This window comes from Heterodontus francisci, chromosome 18 (genome assembly GCF_036365525.1).
Source record: "Heterodontus francisci isolate sHetFra1 chromosome 18, sHetFra1.hap1, whole genome shotgun sequence".
Taxonomy (NCBI): Eukaryota; Metazoa; Chordata; class Chondrichthyes; order Heterodontiformes; family Heterodontidae; genus Heterodontus; species Heterodontus francisci.
In genome coordinates, this window is record NC_090388.1 from 33,279,115 (window position 1) to 33,301,273 (window position 22,159).

At 40.4% G+C, this 22,159-nt stretch overlaps 1 protein-coding gene across 3 annotated transcripts in view; it reads right to left on the reverse strand.

Annotated features, from left to right (window-relative positions):
- The window catches only part of ing3 (inhibitor of growth family, member 3), a 28,256-nt gene extending 7,422 nt beyond the window's left edge, over positions 1 to 20,834 (reverse strand). Inside the window, exons 1-8 of one of the 3 annotated variants that reach the window (XM_068050518.1) lie at positions 20,696 to 20,834; positions 20,487 to 20,558; positions 19,266 to 19,328; positions 17,331 to 17,431; positions 15,945 to 16,010; positions 10,882 to 10,978; positions 7,786 to 7,857; positions 7,121 to 7,237 (exon numbers count right to left, since the gene is read on the reverse strand). In XM_068050518.1, the coding sequence (XP_067906619.1) occupies positions 7,121 to 7,237; positions 7,786 to 7,857; positions 10,882 to 10,978; positions 15,945 to 16,010; positions 17,331 to 17,431; positions 19,266 to 19,328; positions 20,487 to 20,558; positions 20,696 to 20,723 (616 nt within the window). In that variant the 5' untranslated portion in view covers positions 20,724 to 20,834. Of the gene's footprint in view, positions 1 to 7,120; positions 7,238 to 7,785; positions 7,858 to 10,881; positions 10,979 to 15,944; positions 16,011 to 17,330; positions 17,432 to 19,265; positions 19,329 to 20,225; positions 20,559 to 20,695 lie in introns of all 3 variants that reach the window. The other 2 variants (XM_068050519.1, XM_068050520.1) reach the window with 2 other exon arrangements.
- Between the last annotated feature and the right edge of the window lie 1,325 nt (positions 20,835 to 22,159).

A 22,159-nucleotide genomic window follows, 5' to 3' on the forward strand; every position in this document is an offset into this window, starting at 1 on the left:
ACTTAACTTGACACCAAATTTAAACTGCTGTCAGGAAAGGGAAAGTCCACACCACAGCAATCAACAGATCTTTGTGTGCAGCTTTCTTCGAGGTTAGTGGTGAGTGCCGTTGCTTTGCCACTTACTACAAAATCTAGCCCCATATATTTTGGCTTGAGGATGAACAATATTGGCATCACAGGTATACCATCACAGTTTATATTTGTTTTAGCATTTTCTTTATTACAGTTGATGTGTTCCACAACAGCAAAAAGACTAGGGAGCCCTTAAAGTTGTAGCTTAGAAGTTATTGTAAAACACAAACAGTAACATCATGATAAGAAATTTACAATAACTCTGATCAAAATGTGAATGAAGTTACCAAAACTGCCAAAAAGAAATTAGTTGCTGAATTTTAGGACACCTTTTCCTTCCAGGTTTTGACATTTTTCAATATTGGGCTTGATGAAATGTTCTGATCATGATATAAAAAAAAACTGTGGAAAACCCTACACTACATTAAACAAACTGCTTTAGAAATAAATAAAGAGTGCAACAGTTCAACAATTTCTCTCACTTAAAAAGTGTTGTTACACAATTTCTTCACCATATTCCATTTATCTTGCTATGCAGAACGGCAGGTTCTCGTCATAGGATCAGCACTATCAATATGTAGTTACATTTTAATCACCTACAATACTACCAACAGAGAATTCAGGAGAAACGTCTTTACCCAAAGAGTGGCAAGAATGTGGAATGTGCTACCTCAAGGAGTAGTTAAAGCAAATAGCATAGATACATTTAAGTTGAAATTAGATAAGCACAAGGGAGAAAATAATAGAAGGGTATGCTGATAGGATTAGATGAAGAGTGGGAGGAGGCTTGTGTGGAGCACAAACATGGCATAGGCCAGCTGGGCGAATGGCCTGTTTCTGTGCTGTAGACTCTATGTATTGCATCTTAATTTGAATGGAAAGAAAGGAATTATGAACTTTAATTTAACTTTGCTGACATTGAATTTAAGGGTTTTCTTCATATTATTAAAATAAATTGCAGGGCATTATTGTGCTCAATAGCACTGTATTCCAAAAGCACAGAAATGCCTAAAAGGATTTCTGTTTCTTTTTCACAAATTATGGAATTTTAGTTCAAAAACTATAGACAGAATAATTTGCTTCACTTTGGGCATCCATTAAAGTACTGAATTAACACATTTATTACACAAGGGATTATCAACCATTTTGACATTGAGCCATACACATGATGGTATATGTAGTAGTGATTTATCATTTTATTATTCTACGGGTCTCCATAAGTGGTGTGCCATAATAAACTTGGCCATTAATATCTGAAAAAGTATCTCACGGAGGAATATGGAATCCACTTATTCTTATTGCACTCACTGATAACATACCAGTACAGCTCTCTATACAGCCATCTAATCTCAGAGCAATACCACCTTTTCCTAGCTTCCTGTCCTTCCTAAATGCCATATACCCTTCAATATTCAGGTCCCAATCTATGTCGTCCTGCAACCATGTCCCTGTAATGGCTATCAGATCATACTTCCAGTTCCGAAGAAGGGTCACTGACCCGAAACGTTAACTCTGCTTCTCTTTCCACAGATGCTGCCAGACCTGCTGAGTGAATCCAGCATTTCTTGTTTTTGTATCAGATCATACTTATTTATTTCTATTTGTGCTCTCAGTTCATCTGTTTTGTTTCAAATGCTACGTGCATTCAGATACAGAGTCTTTAGTTTTGTCCTTTTATTATTTTTGTAACCTCTAGCCTTATCTGTTGATTTACTCTTAGATTTGTATGCTCTGTCCCTTCCTGACAGTCTGTTTATCATTTCCCATATTAATACCTATCTCTCTTATCTTGTCTCTACTCCTTGATTTACCATATCCCTTCCCAAATTTGATCCCTTGCCCCCTTCATTCATCCAAATTGACTTAGAAAATAAACTCATGGCATCCTTCTCCCATACATATACAGTTTCATCTAATTCAATGGCAAAACCAATGAGACCAAAAATAACAAATTTAAAATATTCAAGTTTAAACAACATGTTGATTCAGAATAGGTGAAGTAGGACATCTCATTGGATTCTGAGTAACTGCTCAGACAGCTTGCTCGGAGCAAAGGGACCTGGATGCCTCCTCCCTTCCTCTTCCTCCAGAGGTGGCCTGGGGGCAAGGGCTGCACCGTCATTATAGCAAGGTCATGGAGGATACAGCATACCACGACGAACTTGCAGACATGCTCCAGTGAGTAATGGAGGGCTTCGACCGAATGGTCCAGGCAGTGGAACTGTTGTTTCAGAATGCTGTCTTTTGCTACACGATATATAAACTGTCACTTAGAAAGGCACAGATTAATCAGGGATAGTCAGCATGGATTTGTTAAGGGAAGGTCATGTTTGACTAACTTAATTGAATTTATTGAGTAAGTAACAAGGAGAGTAGCACAGTGGATGTTGTCTACATGGATTTTAGTAAGGCATCTGACAAGGTCCCACATGGCCGACTGGTCAGAAAAGTAAAAGCCCATGGGATACAGGGTACTGTGGCGAGTTGGATCCAAAATTGGCTCAGTGACAGGAAACAAAGGGTAATGGTTGATGGATGTTTTTGCGAATGGCAGGCAGTTTCCAGTGGCGTTCCACAGGGCTCAGTGTTGGGTCCCTTGTTGTTTGTAGTATATATTAATGATTTGGACTTAAATGTGGGAGGCATGATTGGGAATTTTGCAGATGACACAGAAATTGGCCATGTAGTTGATAGCGAAGAGGATAGCTGTAGACTCCAGAATGTATCAATGGTTTGGTTGAGTGGGCAGAAAAGTGGCAAATGGAATTCAATCGGGAGAAGTGAGGGGTAATGCATTTGGGGAAGGCAAACAAAGCAAGGGAATACACAATAAACGGGTGGATATTGAGAGGGGTAGAAGAAGTGATAAACCTTGGAGTGCATGTCCACAGGTCCATGAAGGTGGCAGGACAGGTAGATAATGTGAAGAAGGCATATGGAATGCTTTCCTTTATTGGCCGAGATATAGAATGTAATGCTGGAACCATATGAAACACTGGTTAGGCCACAGCTGGAGTATTGTGTACAGTTCTGGTCACCACATTACAGGAAGGACATAATTGCTCTGGAAAGAGTACAGCGGAGATTTACAAGAATGTTGCCAGGGATTGAAAATTGCAGCTATGAGGAAAGATTGGTAGGCTAGGGTTGTTTTCCTTAGAACAGAGGAGGCTGAGAGGTGACTTAATTGAGGTGTACAAAGTTATGAGGGGCCTAGATAAAGAGGAAGGACCAGTTTCCCCTAGCGAAGAGGTCAATTACCAGGGGGCATAGATTTAAGGTGATTGGTAGAAGGATTGGAGGGGAAATGAGGAAAAACGTTGTCACCCAGAGGGTGGTGGGTGTCTGGAATTCACTGTCAGGAATGGTGGTAGAGGCAGAAACCCTCAACTCATTTAAAAAGGGAGCTGGACCAGCACCTGAAGTGCTATAACCTGCAAGGCTCCAGACCAGATGCTGGAAGGTGGGATTAGATTGGGTGGCTAGTTTTTTCAGCTGGCGCAGACATGATGGGCTGAATGGCCTCTTTCTGTGCTGTAACTTTTCTATGGTTCTATATACCTGGTTGCTGCATGGCTCTCTCTGTAGGCGCATTGTCTGTGCGTGGTCGGATGGCAGAAGGGATCATGGGCCAGGTGTAGATCAGGTTATCTAGGCACCCAGCAGCTAGTCTCTGGTTCTTTGCTGTGGGCTAAAGATGTCAGGTATGGTTGTCTGCCGCAAGATGAATGCACTGTGGCTGCTTCTAGGATAGCAGACATTCACCAACAAGATCTTCTGAGCATGGCTGCACACCAAATTGAGCGGTAGCCCTTACAGTTGTGGTTAATATGTGCAGTCTGCAGAGCCATGTGCTTGTGGTCAATGGCACCCCGCACCATTGGGAATCTTGCTAGCCTAACAAAGCCACAAGCTCTTTCCTCCTGCTCCTCTCTGGTCGGTTAGAAGGCTCTGAAGTCCACTCTCCTTCGACACAGGGCCTCTGTCACATTCCTGAGGCAACAATGAACAGCGAACTCGGATGTTATTTCCGTTGCCTGCTCCCACCTGGAATGATCCACTGGCTTCGAAATTTAGGGCCACAGTGATCTTGACTGCCACTGACAGCACTGTCCTCGCCCTGCTGTGCAGCTGCAGGTTGGTTTGTAGGAGGTGGCACACGTTCAGTGACCAGCTCCTTGGTGAAATGCAGGTGCCTCACACACTGCTCTTGGCCGAGGTAGAGGTAGAAGTGCTTCCTGAAATCTATTGGTGGGTACGGTCCTTTATTGAGACTCCTCCTCCTCCTCTCTCTGTGCACAGCTTTCCCTTTCTGCTGCCTGTTCTTCATTTCCAAGTCATCCTGCATCTCAAGAGATACTGCAACTATGGCCCCCATTACTGAAGTGGACTTTCGTCTGACATGCCTCCGAACTCCTTTTAAAAATCCACTGCTACTCTCTTGTAAATCTAAAATATTTGCAAAACTCCTCCAATAACACTGAACACAACACTTCAATGAACTCCACAGCAGCAAAAGAAAATCAAAAGCACATCACTTGAAAGTTGAATGATTAGCCCTTTAAATAATGTTAGGTGCGGCAGGGTAGGGTGAGGGCTGTCTCCCATGCAGCTGAACACATGTTCATCAGGGAGTGATTAAGAGGGGACTTTAACTGGACCAAAATGGCAGATCCTGTGCCAAGTTAGCATTAGAGGTTGTTCGATATGGATTTCCATGCTTCCGATGCACACACAGCATAACCTTGCTAGCACCCTGACAGTCAGGGCATGCCATGCAGACCGCACCGACATATGTGGAGGCATCCCAGCCAGCAATTTTGGAGTTTTGGACTTTCGGAGCGCCTGCACTAGTAGTGCCAGGAAGCTCAATTTTGTAGCCATTATAAAGATGTGCAAATTTATCTGCAATACCCATTACAAATATAGATGGTTCTGTTACCAGTGGCTTGTTAAAGAAGTCACTGCTTTCTTCTCCTGTCATGCAATGCTTGTGTGAAAAAATAACACCATGTTATAGTGAAAGTATAAGTATATAGTTAAAAAAAAACTTTTATTCTGTACGCAGTTGTAAACTGTGCCTTTGGCCACTCTGATTTATTCCTTAATGTTGGATCATCATGCTATTTTTCTGGTTTGCAGTTAAGTAAACTACTGGATAGCTATTTTTCAACAATTCATTAAATGTTCTTTCTTTTCTTTAAATTCTGCTTTATCTTTGTACGGACAGCTTCTTCAAACTGTTTCAGAATTGTAACCAAATTTTTACCCCCCCCCACCACCACAGCTCACTGTGTAAAAGTTTCCTCGTGTCACCTCTGGTTATTTTGTGATCACCTTAAATCTTTGTCATCCAGTTACCAACCCTTCTGCCACCCTATTTACTCTATCAAAACCATTCATGATTTTGAACACCTCTACCAAATTTTCTCCCAACATTCTCTGCTCTAAGGAGAACAATCCCAGCTTCTTCAGTCTCTACACATAACTGAAGTCCCTCATCCCTGGTACCATTCTATTAAATCACTTGACATATTTCCTGAAGAGTGGTGCCCAGAACTCTAAGGCCTGACAAGTGTTTCATAAAGATTTACCATAATTTTCTTGCTTTTGTACTCTATTCCTCTATTAGCCTTCCCAACTTCTTCTGCCACCTTCAAGCATTTGTGTACATATACCCCCATGTCTGTTCCAGTATGCCCTTTAAAGTTGTACCATTTAGTTCTTATTGCCTTTTCTCATTCTGCCTAGCAAAATGCATCACTTCACATTTCTCTGCATTAAATTTCATTTGTCAAGTGTCTGTCCATTTTACCAGTCTGTCTATATCCTCTTGAAGTCTGTAAATATCCGTCTTATTGTTTACTACATTTCCAAGTTTAATATCATCCACAAACTTTGAAATTAAACCCTATGTACCAAAGTCCAGGCCATTATGTATATCATAAAAAGCTATGGTCCGAATATCAAAATCTGGGGAACACTACTGTATACTTCCCTCTGATCTGAAAAATTAATGGACAGAAAGCAGGAAGTAGTGGCGAACTTAGTGGAGATGTTGCTATTGGTCCAGCATGGGTGTTAGCACCTGGGCATCCCTTTTAATTGTATGGTATATTTATTTGCTCTTTCAGTACTCCAAAAATTAATGGTGCTGTTGTTTTCCAAATTTCATTGCCCAGCTCCATTCTTCCAGATGGTACTGCAGGAAAGTTTTATTAATACATTTACTTTTTCGTCAGGCAGGCAGCAGTACTCCTTCAAGTAGTACCATGCCCTTTGCTGCTCGACGTTCTGCCTGTTTTCTGCTACAGTTGCTGCTGGATCTTCATAACAACATCCTGTCACCATCTCCAAGTTTCTTGAATCTTCTTGCCTTTCTTCCCAAGTCCTACAAGGCCTTTCCCACTTTCTTAACAATACCAGGCTTCTCAGAGCTTCTTGCCACTTCTTTTGCATTGTCAGGGTTTTCCTGCCTGCTTCCTAGAGCTGTAAAGCTTCACTGGTCTTCCCACAGTCGTTCTCCCAGCTCTGAACTGGGCAGCAGGTTCTTTAGTTTTCTACAGTTACCTTTTCATCAACTACATATAATGAAAGAGGACAAGGGAAATGAGGAAGGAATGGCAAAAGGATGGGCGAGGGGAAGGAAAAAGTGGAAATGGAGAGGGAAAGAGAGGTAGGAGTCAAAAATGGGAATGGCAAGCAACAGATGCCATGGTGCACACTACCTTTCACCTGAAGAAATAGAAAAGGAGAGAGACAGAGAGAAGCAGCACCATGAAAGATGAACAAGACAGGTAAGAAAGAAACCCTATGCGCCAACTTACCAAAGCAGATCCAGAATTGTCTAACATTAATTACTGTCCATTCTGTGCCCTGATACACAGTCAAACAACAACACTACTTCCTGGCGATAAAACAATTATCTTTTCATCAGTCACTTATAATGAATCATCACCTAGAATAGTAAAATTGATAGAATTTTATTCCAATATCTCTAAAATGAAGCTGTAAAATGTTTTAGCTGGTAAAAGAATTCAAATTACCTGGTGTATTTTCTTTTGATGCATCTGATGTAAGTGTAGATAAAAGAGCTTCTGATTTGAATTTCTTCTCAGGAATATGGTCTGTAGCATGGTGGGTGGATGGGTTATATTTCCGTTCTGCAAAAATATCACAAAATAAATCAAATATGTTTAGCAGAATATAAACACCTTATTTCCCAGCATCTTAATTTACCCAATAACAGCAGTTTCTGTCTCAGCATCTAAAATTTTGAAATGAATCAAAAACAAAAACTTCTGAAGCAGCTGAGTACAAATACAAGATAACAATGTAATGGCAGTGACAATGGTGCTATAGTGAGTTTTTAAATATTAATGCGACAAACTAACATTAACTGCTAGGTAACATTTAGTCTGGGTGATCTTTTTCCACCATTATTTGTGTGTATATTTCATTTCTTTAAAAATTCAGATTCTTTTAAGAGTTTACCAAGATAATAGATGTTCACTGCTGGGGAATGGAACACTGTTCTACCTAAGCCACCTAGTGTCTGCATTGAATATTTCTGGGTCAGGTAAAATTGGTTTAAGTCCCTGATCAAAACAGTAATAACCATATAACTACTATATTTACAGTTTTGTAATGTGTACACAGAACTGAATCAATCCAACAAAGCAGCTTGTAAAAGGCACTATTCAGCACTTACTTTCCAATGGAGTGTGTGAGTGAGCATGATGGTTATTAACTGGCTGAGGTGGATTGTCCAACTCCAAAGACCCTGAAATAAAAAAAAGGGAAAAACAACCAATTAAATGATTTCTTAACTATAGATACCCGTTAATGGAGGCTGAGGTTTTTCCCACTGAGGTTCAGATGTCCACTGCAAGCCAATGCCATTACAGGGTATAGGGCCCTAGCTACATAAGTGATAAAAGATTTACCTAATATTTTGTGCTGATAAGCCTCATGGTCTTAACCAGTTAATTTTAGTAGTACCGCCAATACACTTGGGGTCAATAAAATGAGGCTCTTGCCAACCTGTAGGACAACTTTATAGTTAGATAATACAAGTTTCAGATGAGGCAAATGGAAATTCTACTTGTACTGATTTCTCAGTAATTTGCTTTTAATTATGTGTGGTGTTGCTTCCCATATTTCAGGAATTAACCAAAATGTTTTTCAGAAATGCTGTGCATACTTTTGTACTGAAATTACAATCTGTATTAATGCTTTGCAGTGTAGCGCATTTTATCATTGGGTGCATCAACTGACACTACAACACTAAGGGCAGCACTTCCCACATATGTGCTGTGCAGTGTCTGTGATATCGTACTCAGTGACTTCCTAGGCTGCTGCTGCCTGTACCAAGCAATGCACTGATAATCACAGAGTGCTCCATTCACAAAAAATGACAATCACAGACAGCAAGGGGGTCATGGGGGAGGGGGGGGATGGGAAGAGAAGAGATTGGGAGCGGGGCTTTAGAATAATCGGACGGCACAGCTTCCTGCTGGTTTGAAAAGGCACGCTGTAACGTCACCGTATAAGCATCCAGGCAGCTGTCATGCGTGATGACTTCACTGCATGCACGCAGATTGAACTTGGAGCTGGTACTGGCAAATTACTCCTGATACCGTTTTGATTACATCACCAGCTTCTTTGTACATGCGCAAATAAGACCTCCCATCAGTGTCAGGAGTTACAGTGCTTTTCATTATATTTCACTTTTAAAATTAATTATTGGGATGTGGACATCATTGGCGAGGCTGACATTTATCGGCCACCCCTGGTTGCCCTGAGAAGTGTCTCTTTTACTTGAGCAGCAGTTTGATACAACTGAATGGACAGTTAAGAGTCAACCACATGTGTGTAGGGCTGGGGTCACATGCAGTTCAGACAGGTAAGGAAGGAAGGAAGATTTTCTTCCCTGAAGAACAGCAGTGAACCAGTTGGGTTTTTACAACAATCCAAGAACTTCATGATTAGCTTTACTGAAAGAGTGAAGGACAACAGTTCGCTGGTGCATTCTCCATGGGAGTGCCTCGCCCAGAGTTGACTTGCCAACAAATCAGCAGCCTTTTCTCATGCAGTTGCTCCCTTTGAAATTTGGCATTCTTGTGTTTGTCCCGATGAGTGCAAGACGAAAACTTCGACATAATGTCTTTTTTTCAGCAATACTATAATTATAATCAGCCTGTGATACCAGGATTAGTACTGTAAGAAAATGGGCTTTTGAGGGTAATAGAGGGATTACGCATTGCAAAAGTCAAATGGCCTCAACCTTTTTATTAGAATGGCTGTTCTGCAAAATCCATGGCTTTCGAGCTCTCAGGATGATGCAAAACTACACGTGCTACTGTAAAATCTAACTGTTATTGCTAGAAGAGAAGGAAAACAACTTGCCAAGCCTCCTTTAACAGCACCTTCCAAACCCAGGACCTCTACCACCTAGAAGGCCAAGGGCAGCAGACGCATGGGAATACCACAAGTTCCCCTCCAAGCCACACACCATCCTGGTTTTGAACTTGATCACTGTTCCTTTACTGTCGCTGGGTCAAAAAACCTGGAACTTCCTCCCTAATAACACTGAGTGTACTTACACCACATGGACTGCAACTGTTCAAGAAGGCAGCTCACCACCACCTTCTCAAGGGCAATTAGGGATGGGCAATAAATGCTGCCATAGCCAGTGATGTCCACATCCCATGAATTAATTTTTAAAAAAAAGAATCTACATGGATCACACCTGTCTGTTGATATTACCTCTGGCGCATTAAGATCCTCACATGCGGAGAATCACACAGTGTAGGATAAGCCATACCGATTTCCATGTGATAAATAAAGTTTAACCCTGCCTGAATTCGAAGGTTCCTAACAGGGCATGGATTGATGTTGACAGGTACATCAGCTGCTTTCCTGAATCAACTATGTGGCGTGCCATGGTATTGCCCATCTTGACCAACACTCAGAATGGCAGAACATGACCACATCAAGATCCTACCAGCTGAATCGATTGCCCCCACCATCCATAAAACATTAATGCTCCTGCTCTTTCTGGAACCCTCCCCACACACAGGGTGCCTAGTGTGCCATTGCCCCCTCACAAACACAGAGCATACACTGTTAACGGAGGGATGGTACACGGCACCTCCCTTCATGCCAGCTGAGCTTTCCCACCATTAATCCCAGACCCCTTCCCTTTCAGAATGCAGAGATAGGCCCCTGTGTATCTCCCCTCCCTTCCGTAATGCAGAGTGAGGACCCGCCGGCTTTTCAGATCGTGAACGGGACGGCACGTGACTGCCGGATTTTTCATTGAACGGCGGCCGTGTTGGTGGAGAGGCGGCAGACTGCATAATCAGCATAGGTAAGTAATCATTAGCTGTGCGACGGTGGGGGGGGGGGGGGGCTGCTCCAAAGTCCCGCCGCCACTGGTAAAATGCGGCGTGCCCGTCTCGACGTCGCAGATCAAGGCGGGCCTCTCCCCATAGCATTTTACCGGCCCCCGCAACGCAGGGTTGAGGTAAAATTCAGCTCACCTTGTGAGATATGAAGAAAAAAAAACATCTTAACTGCATCTGCCAGGATAGAAGCACGCACATCATATCATTGGTATAAAATCACACCAAATTAAAATTGCATTTTACTGTCAACTGGCAATTTACAATATTACTGTTGTTACCTATATTCTGAACATAGCTTGCAGTCTGCCAGTAACATCAACTTAATTCCAGTAATGTTAACAATAAGATCTTGAACTCTAGAATTAAAGTACAATCCTATAATAAATTAATGTACTTACTCCTCTCTAATATTTCTGTAATTCCAGCATTATCAGCTTCAAGCTCCATTTTAAATTTGGCAAGTTCTTGGTCCAATTTTCGTAGATGTCTATCCACCTGGTTAATCAAAGTATGAAACCTAATAAATAGATCAAACTATATACCCACAGTCCATATCACGGAGCACAAAATATCACAGGCAGCCGCATACATCAGACAAATGCCACTAACCATTTGTCATTTCCAGTGACGCCAATTACAAAGGCGCTGTTTATAACACATTAAGCATGCAAGCTATTTTGAGCAACTCAATAATCTTTTACTGCATCGTTATCAGACTGTATTTGTATTTAAATCCTTCCATGGATCATCCTGTGTCTGTTTTTTTTCCAAGTCTCAGAGGGTTTTATTAAGTCACATTTAATGGTCAACAGGTAGTAGATTTCACTCACCAGCCAGTAAGGTGTGTGTGATGAACAAAGTGATCAAACGTGGAATGTTTAAAATTATTCCATACAGCATAAACTGTGATGTACGAACATGCAACTCATCTAGTTCTTAATATATGTTGATTTTATTTAGTAGTAAATCTTGACCTTCAGCACATTCTCACAATTTTGTTGAATGACTTAGCAGACTGCAAAATTTACCTGTGAATGTGCGAAAATAGAACCATAGAAAGTTTACGGCACAGAAAGAGGCCACTTGGCTCACGGTGTCTGCATCAGCTGAAAAACAAACCACCCAGTCTAATTCCACCTACCAACATTTGGTCCATAGCCCTGCAGGTTACGGCACTTGAGGTGCGTGTCCTGACAACTTTTAAATGAGTTGAGGGTTTCTGCCTCAACTATCCTTTCAGGCAGTGAGTTCCAGACCCTCTGGGTGAAAAAGTTTTTCCTCAACTCCTCTCTAATCTTTCTACCAATCACTTTAAATCTATGCCCCCTAGTCACTGACCTCTCTGCTAAGGTAAATAGGCCCTTCACATCAACTCTATCAAGGCTCCTCAAAATTTTTGTACATTTCAATAAGATCTCCCCCCAGCCTTCTCTGTTCCAAGGAGAACAACCCCAGCCTATCCAATCTTTCCTCAGCTGCATTTTCCAGTCCCGGTAACATCTTCATATATCTCCTCTGTACCCTCTCTAGTGCAATTACATCCTTTCTGTAATGAGGTGACCAGAACCGCACACAGTACTCAAGCTGTGGCCTAACCAATGATTTATAGAGTTCCAGCATAATTTCCCTGCTCTTATATTCTATACCTTGGCTAATAAAGGACAGGATTCCATATGCCTTCTTAACTTTTGTTGAATGACCTTATTGACCTGTCCTGCTACCTTCAGGGATCTGTGGACATTCACTCCAAGATCTTTCACTTCCTCTACATCCCTCAGTATTCTCCCATTAATTGTGTATTCCTTTTCCTTGTTTGACCTTCCCAAATGCATCACCTCACACTTCTCCTGGCTGAATTCCATTTGCCACTTTTCTGCCCACCTGACCAGGCCATTGATATCTTCCTGCAGCCTACAGCTATCCTCCTTACTGTCTACCACACGGCCAATCTTTGTGTCATCTGCAAAATTCTTGATCATGCCCCCTACGTTTACATCCAAATCGTGAATATATACCACAAAAAGCGGGGCCCCAGTACTAAGCCCCGCTGAACGCCACTGGAAACAGCCCTCTAAGAGCAAAAACACCTGTCAATTGAATTCATTCACATCAAGAGCATCTCCAAAGTCTTGTGATTGACTCAATGACATGTAATGCTGGGTGGTTATTTACCCCAGAGATACTGATCAAAGATGACACACCGTCCAACACAGTCGACTGATCTATTTAACACCAGGCACCCACGCTAAGTGCTGGGAACTGCATTTGATCAGATGGGTTGAGGAATGTGAAAAATTGCTGTTAGACTGAGGAATATGAAAATTTGTTGGAATCATGTTCTATGAGAAGTAACTCAATGCCACATCCTACAGCTACCATACAGGATGGTAAACAATGCAGGTTTGTACAGAAAGCTTACTATCCATGGATTGAGTGGGTCACAATGTTCCAACAGCTAAACAAACAAAAGCTGTTGGAAGGGATGCCATTCTTAAAGCACCCGGAAGGGAAAATTCCAGATTAAAGATTCTTAAAGGATTAGGCAGACCTCGGGTTTTCCTAATTGTTTACCAATGTACAACAAACAAATAATGTAAAATATGGGATAAAAAAAAAAAAAACAGAAAATGCTGGAAATATTCAGCAAGTCAGGCAGCATCTGTGGAGAGAGAGAAACTAAGTTAATATTTCAGGTAGATGACGTTTCATCAGAACTGGAAAAAGTTAGAGATGTGACAGGTCTTAAACAAGTACAGAGGCAAGGAAAGGGGGAGGGAAGGAAAGAACAAAAGGGAAGGTCTGTGATAGAATAGAAGGCAGGAGAGGTTAAATGATAAAAGGGATGATGGTGCAAGAAAAATGATTGTAATGGGACAAGTAAAGAAACAAAAGATGGTTCTAGAGGAGGTCTAAATGGCAATATGAGAGGTATTACCAAAAGATGTTGTACAAAAAAAAAAATGGGAGCAGTGGTCATGATCTGAAATTGAGTCCGGGAGGCTGTAAAGTGTCTGATCAAAAGACAAGGTGCAGTTCTTCGAGCTTCCGGTGAGCTTCATTAGAACAGTGCTGGAGGCCAGGCACAGAGGTCAGAATAAGAGTGGGACATAAAATTAAAACAGCAGGCGCCCGGAACTGAGGTGTTCCGCAAAGCGATCACCCAGTCTGTGTTTGGTCTCCCCAATGTGGGGGATGGAGAAGTCTAGGAAGGGAAGGGAAGAAAATACGAATTTAGAGGAATAGGCCATTTGGCCCTTCGCGCCTGCTCCTCATTTGATAAGATCATGGCTGATCTGATTGTGACCGCAACTCTACTTTCCTGACTAACTGCTATAACCTTCGACTCCCTTGTCAATCAAGAATTTACCTAACTCAGCCTTAAAAATATTAAATGACCCTGCCTCCACTGCTCTCTGCGGAAGAGAATTCCACAGACTAAGAACCCTCTGAGAAAAAAATTTCTCATCCTCATCTTGAATGGCAAACCCCTATTTTTTAAACTATGTCCTCTAGATCTACTCTCTCCCATAAGGGGAAACATCTTTTCAGTATCCCCTCAGGATATTATGTTTCAATAAGATCACTGCTCATTCTTCTAAACACCAATGGATACAGACCCAATCTATCCAATCTTTCCTCATTAAATATAATCTCCCCATCCTAGGGATCAATCCAGTGAAACTGAACTGCTTCTAATGCAATTATATCCTTTCTTAAGTAAGGAGACCAAAACTGTAAGCAGTACTCCAGATGTGGTCTCACCGATGCCCTGTACAACTGTGGCAAATCTTCCCTACTTTTATATTCCATTCCCCTTACAATAAACAACAGCATTCTTTTTGCCTTTCTAATCACTTGCTGTACCTGCATGCTAACTTTTTGTGAATCATGTACCCTGACACCCAGATCACTCTGTACCACAGAGTTCTGCAATCTTTCTCCATTTAAATAATATACTGCTTTTATATTCTTCCAGCCAAAGTGGACAAGTTCACATTTTCCCACATTATACTCCATCTGCCAAATTTTGGTCCATTCACTTAACCTATCTATATTCCATGCAGACTATGTCCTCTTCACAACTTACTCTCCTCACGATCTTTGTGTCATCAGCAAATTTAGCAACCATACATTCGGTCCCTTCATCCAAATCATTGATATAGATTGTTAATAGTTGAGGCCCCAGCTTTGATCCCAGTGGCACTTCACTAATTACAGCTTGCCAACCCAAAAACGCCCCTACTCTCTGCTTCCTGTTAGCTAACAAATCCTCCATCCATGCTAATATGATAGCCCTTACACCATGAGCTCTTATTTTGTGCAAATGAGTTAGAGATGGACCATGTGAAGGCAAGAGAAGGGTGAAAAATGGAAGCAAAGGAGATGAAATTTTCCAGTTTGGCGTAAGAGCAGGAAATGGCACCAATACAATCATCAATGTACCAGAACAAGAGGTAAGGGAGAAGACCGGAGTAGGGCTGGAACAAAGAATGTTACAAAAAGACAGGCATACTAGGGCCCACACGTTTCCATAACACCACCCTTTATTTGGAGGGGACAGAAGCTCGAAGAACAGCACCTCATTTTTGATTAGGCACTTTACAGCTATCTGGGTTCACAGAGTTCAACAATTTCAGATCATAACCACTGCTCCCCTTTTTTGGACAACAGATGTTGGTAAAAAATTGCATTATTGCCATTTACATCTCTTCCAGACGATCCCCCTTTGTCTCACACCATCATCCCTTGTGTCATTTAAACTCTCCTGTCTTTCATCCTATCACAGACCCTTTCTTTTGTTTTTTCCTCCCTTCTACCCTTTTCCAGCCTGCCACAGCTCTAATTTTTTTTAGATCTGGTGAAAACTCATTGAAATGAAAGGTTAACTTTGTTTCTTTCTTCAGATGTTGTTCGACTTGCTTTGTAATTCAAACATTTCCTGTTTTTATTTCAGATTCCCAGCATCTGAAGTATCTTGCTTTTGTCTTAATGTAAAGTATGGATTTAGCTTGAGGGAGGGGAGTGCTACTGAAAGCACACGTCAAATTCCCTAAAGTCTCAAGATGTGTACAGCATCACTCTAACAAGTAACCACTTATAGTTCCTCGGCCAATTCATAATTCACAATCAAGTTTCACCTTGAACTCCAACTGATTTCAGTTTCAGTAGTTACCCTTTGTGAGGAGTTTTATCAATTTGGAGATTAAAGTGCACAATATTATATAAATTTCCACTGTTCACTTGGAACGTCACTTATTCAAAACGTCAAGGTTAGTCAGGGAGGATCTTCCCCTTCTAAAACCATGGTGGGTGTAATTTAGTAGATTATTTTCACATAGATAATCCTTAAATTGGCTCGCCATTGCCATTTGCAATATTTTTCCAAATACTGCTAGACAGATGTAGATGTCTGGGTTAGATTTGTACCTTTTATTAAAAAAAGTGTTTGACATCTACTCACCAAATCATAAATTTGATTTGCTAATTGGACTTTCTCATCAGCATCTTCCAAGGCTTTATAGTAGTCCTATAAAAATAAGAATGAAAAAATTATATTGACTTATTAAACTTTAATGGAGATAATATATGATGAGATCACATTCTTTCTTTACATGGTGACCCTGGCACTGGCACAAACTATATAGGTCTTCAATTATCATCTATACATACTATTTATTATTGAATTTGTTGCTATATTCTCATACAGGAACTCCAAAATACAAATCAAGAAGCACTACTGAAAGCAAATACACAGCCTGCAAATTTTACATTACATAAAGCAAAACCATTTACGGTTAAGCTCTAGCAATTCACAAATTCCATTTATTTAAACTTCCAGCGTTTTAAAATAATGATTGGTTGCTGCCTCACATTTGCTGTGACATCCACTGCCAAAGATATCCTCATAAAATGGTATAATTTCCTCATATGAAGCCAGCTGGTGGGTTAGTACTATAGATAAAGGATAAAATTTGCACGAAGGTTCCCCAATCTCCCACTGTAACTTTAATGGAAGATTAGCATAGACTGCGGAGAAACAATGCAAGTGGCTGTTTTGCCATTTCTCTAGGGTTTCCTCTGATCTTCTGCCAAATTTACATTGGGAGATTGGATGAATCCACATGGAAACCATATGTTTCAAAGGTCAGCCTCTGTATTAGAAGTACTTTAGAATTAACTTTTGTACAGTAATCACTTAATTAAAAGGAATAAACAAAATGCCCCCAAATAATCCAGCAAGTTAATCCAGTGATCAGCTGAGCTAAACCGATCAGGAAGATCCCAAGTTCAGTCTGTGATGATTGGCCTGATCTCACCTTGGCCTGGAATATTGGCACTAGAATTGATTTCTGCACTTCCTGATTAAAGGAAGGGAAAATATGCTAGCCTTCCTGCTTCTAGTTATTATTTAGTGATCCTTGATGGAAGCGTACACCTGTGGATGTTGCATAAACACAATCTTAGGGTTGGTTGCAATACTTCTCATGGTAGAATAGCCTATTGACACTTTCTGTCAAGATTCACAAATTAACAATGGATTTTTAGGCAAAGTACCAAAGGGCAGGAAAGGGGAAAAAAATGACAAGAGAAGAAAAAGAACAAAAACAAGAAATCTTTTTATTCAAAGTAAAGATTTTACAACAATTGATGAGTTTACATTTTTTGCAAGCAGCACTTAGTAAAACCAACTACTGTGATTGAATAATACTATTCAATTATTACTTGTTGCTTCGTGTGTGTTTACGTAACCCAATTTGAATTACTCTGTTATAAATTGGCACAGATTTACAATTGATATCTTGTTGACAGATAGGTTTCAAAAGAAAACTAACCAAACCATACTTGCCTTTTTGATTGCTTCCATCTGTTCCTCTCTCCATTCTGGCTTGTTTTTTTTCGCATTGACAAAGAACTCATTCACTCTTTGTTCTAACTGATCCATTGCATCTGTGTGGGGAGGAAAGAATATCAGCTATCTAGCGCAACATACAGGTTTAATTTACTTCAATGATCTTTCATCATTGTTGGGAACAAAAAGTAGATGGAATATTAAATTAAAACGGAAATAAAACTTAACATCCAACCTCATGAGGACCAAATTGATTGTTTTCCTTTCTGAATTCATTTCAGTGAGCTTGGAGCAGCTCTGATGATAATAGGGCTTAAAGAAAGTCTTTAAAAGTCCTATATTGCTATAATTGGGATGATAATTGACCAATAACTTGATTACCAAATTTTCGAAATTGGCCAATGTATGCCTGCAATGTATGCTAATTAAGAGACCACACAAGGATTCTACCATCTAATGGTAAAGAAACACTTCCACCTTTTTGTGTTTTGCCTCTGCCCACCCTTATTTTATTAAATTGTACACTAATTTATAGTTTCTCAAGTCATGGTAGGACATGGTCTAAAAGAGTACATGATGTTTTGCAGGTTACATAGCATCCAACTATCACAGGAGACTTCAACTAAGGATTAAATCAGCACAATTAGGATGCGGTTATGAATAAATAAATGAGATGTAATGTAAGTAGGACAAGTACTTAATGCAGCAATCACTCAGTGTCCATAATGCCACTAAGTGTCATCTTCTTCAAGGTATCTTAAGACCTTCTAGGAATAGTGATCAAAAGCAACTTGTATGCAAATGCAATGGCATCTTTATCATTTTGTCCTCTTAATGTTTTCTGTCGTTTATTAGATTACAATTTTGTTTATTTTCTTATTTTTCACATTTTATATTTTGAAAGGTCAATAAAGGGACTCAAAAGGTATACAAAGATAATTGACAGGATCACAAGATAATTACAGATGAGGAAGGCAATTCAGCCCTTCAGCAATACTCTAAAGTCCCTCCATTGCAGCATCCAATTGTTTGTCAGATGATAAAGTAAACATGGAAAAACTTCATAAATGTTAGTTTTAAAGGTTCAAGGTTGTGAAGGCACGGTTTAGGATAAATACCAAAAAATTATTATTTAAACGGTGATCAACAATTGGAATGGGTTGCCAGTGATATTGACTAAAATCATGGCACCACAATAATTTGATAAATACCAATAACAATGCAAGAGGATGGTGGTATTCTAGAAAAATGAAATATGTAATCCAAAGGACCTTTTAATTTTTTTTCAAATTCATAACAGATCAAAATAAAAAAAATGCATGGTCTTTTACAATAAGGTTGTGAACTGCAGACTGTTGCCACAGTAACTTCAAATTTAAAAAAGTTGAGTCTTCTGATTGAATTTTAGCTTCTTCTGCACTTTGATAAACCTCCCATTGTAGTTATAACCATATATTTACTGATGGATGGGTTTCCACAGATCAGTTGCAAAAACTTAAAGACTATTGTGTAACTAAATTTGTTACTTAGTTTCCCCACCCCCCCCATCCTTATTTCACCTGATACTTTCACTAATGTTTACCTAGTAAATCAGACACATTAGCAGTGAACAAATTACCCAAAATGATGAACACCTATAACTGCATGTAGTCTGTAAGGTTATTTTTAAGACCCTTATGTTTTAACAACCTAAAAACTATCAATTTAAACTGAACCAGCCTCATCAGAGGCTCGGAACTACAGAGGAGTGAAAATAATAATTGAGATTTGAAAAAAATAGTTCACAACAAAACACCATCGCTTGTTATATAACACAATTTATTAAACTAAATGAAAAAATCCTTCACAATAACTCTCTGCTCAGTGGGAATAATACTAATGTAAAGCAATGTCACCAATTATGTATGTAAACAATGCCACAATGCACTTAACTGGACAACTTCAACTTAATTCTGCATTTTGAAGAGGTTTTGCAGTCTTTTCTGCCAAATGCATCTGCTCATACACCAACAGTCATCGTTAGCACAGTTAGAAACAAAACTTTTATTTTAAGTGCATGAAAATGTTCTAATTACACTTATAATCAGCAGCCCAAATTAATCAAATTCAAATGTTTATACTCATATCCAAGCAGCAGTGACCAAGCACTTATAGCAGAGAAACTGCTTTAGGCATTTCTGCCACGGCAATAAAGTTCATTGAAAGACTTTTAAAAATAATTTTACTTACATTAGTAGATTTTGGTAAAATTTAAATTGCATTATAGTACAGTATTTCCATTTACTATTATTAGTTAAGATTTACACAGAATTTCTTGAATCAAATTCTTAAATATACTCTTTTACTTCTGAGAATGATATAGGAACTCAAATATTAAAAACTGCAAATGTGGAAGACCATTCTCACGGTAGGCCATATAAACATTTTATTAATTAATATGTATGCACAAGTGCAATATCGAAACAAATTTACAGATCTGAAAAGTTACTTTTAAATGTGAATGAAATAAAACGCTGCATGTAGCTGAATGCCAAGTCGCAAGGGCAGATCACAGATAATTACTTCCACATTTTCACGCCAAACTCACGTACAACAATCGTTCCACAAAAGTGAAGTTAAAAAATTATACTCAAAAGTTTGTGCAATGAATCATTTATGGGGAAAAAACAAATCCCAGGGTGGCTGGCTACTTTCTCATGAGTTTAAGAGCTGTAGCCCACCTAGCGCTGGACGAAGCGATGAACGCTGTTGCTATGGTTTATGTTGTTACGACTCTTCAATACCGCCGCAAAGAACATGACATTATCTTAAAAGAAAACATAACACTAAAAAGAAACTAAATCGTCTCATCATTGCGAATGATCGAATTATTTCCAAAAGAAAACAACCTACTGATGTCTAAAACCAGAGTAAAGCAGGTGATTTTTTTTTATTTTGGCTGAAACTTTTCTTTCACTGAAGATTTTAATTTTAATATGCAATATGAAAGGAGCCCTCGCGGGGAGCGAAAAGGAATGGGAGGGAGGCTGATTGTAAAAATTAAAAGTGTGTGCGGGGTTCGCGGCTCTGGCAATCGGTGTCAAGAGAGGAGAGGGAGAACTGTGCAGCCAGTGAGTTGTGCGCCTGTGACATGACTAACGTGGCGCTGCATACTCTGTACTTGCAGGTCCATCTCCCTCATTTCCGTAAACCTGTCGCGCAGATCCATGGGAAGTTGTTCGATCACTGTCGAGAGAGAAAAACAACAGCAGCGTCAATGGCGGGGCGCCTTCTCTTTCCGTCCGACATTGCTCCCTCAAACCAATGTATTACTTTAAAAAAAAATCACAACTTCACACCAATGCGTTGCACTCGATACTCACTCTCCAAGTAATCCTCCAAGTACAACATGTTCTAGTAAGTGTGGATTTTAAACCGCACGATTTTAAGGGTTTTTTCCTCCCTAAAATGGTTCCAATATGGCGTCTCAAGCCAGCGCAGTTCGTTAAAAAAAAATGGGGAGAAAAAAATCCGCCGCTTCTCGAGAGCCCAGCCCCGCCCGCGCGCTGAATACCCACTCTCTGATTGGCGGGACCGATTGACCTCTATTGTGTCGTCACGGGGTTTGCTAGATGAGACCACCACGCCAGAGGCATGCTGGGAGATGTAGTCCGGGTATTTTGGGTTGACGCGGGAAGCCAGAGGCTTCGGCTCTTGCTGACCTCAGCGAGGAATGCCGGAGGTCATTGGGGAAAAAAAGGGCCCAAAGAAAAGCCGTGCGATGGGCTGTGTAGTTTAAGTTTCACCGTCTCAGCGTTCTTTTGTTATTTCTGGTCATTGTTTCAGTCTTTTTTTAAAAAAATCAAACGCACTTCCGTTTCCGATTAAATGTGTGCGAGCAGGAAGGCGCGCTGTTTAATTTTTTTATGCGTCTTCGTGCCCGGCGTCGCAAACTCCATACAACAACTCAGCTCTTATTGGTGATGCACTGCACAAAAAAGGCTTGGTGCATCTTTTGGAAAGAAGGGAGTAGTTCGGCCCATCGAGCCTGTGCAGTCTCTCTGAGACAACAGTCCAATTAGTCCCACTCCCCTGCTCTTTCCTCAGAACCCTGCACGGTTCCTTTCCAAGTATTTGCTCAATTCCCTTTTGAAAGTTACTATTAAATCTAGTTCAACCACCCTTTCAGATAGCACATACCAGATCGTGATACTTCATTCCCCAGTGGCACTTAAAATGAACTCAATGTTTTTTTTAGAAATGCTGTTTCTCATTGTGATTTATTTTAAGCCAAAATTTTGGAAAAAGTGTGAAATGCAAACTTGACACCAAAAGTCTGCTTCTTAAGGAATAGGCATATTTTCTGGGAACATTTCTAACATAATTTCATACTAGACCGTGTTACGATCAACCGCTCCAGTCAAAGCCCCCAATCAAAATATACCATTCTGTTTGTGGTGGGAGAAACGCACTGTTAATTCAATTCTGTCCCTCCACAGATCGCCTAACCTATCATTTTAAACTTTCCGAATTAAAGAAAGACCCAGCCAAATTGTACTATTAACCCCGGAATGAGGCTAATCAAACCTTTTCTTTGGCCTTCATGTTGTGTTTGCAGATGTCTTTAAAGCGGAGATATGGATGGCCGGTGGGTCTGATACCATTGACGAGCTCGCTGCACAATGTGTCCTTGGGGATTCTGCCATCTTCCGTGTGGCTCACATGGCCAAGCCATCTCAAGCGCCGCTGGCTCAGTAGGGTCTATATGCTGGGGATGTTGGCCGCTTCGAGGACTTCTGCGTTGGAGATACGGTCCTGCCACCAAATGCCAAGGATTCTCCGGAGGC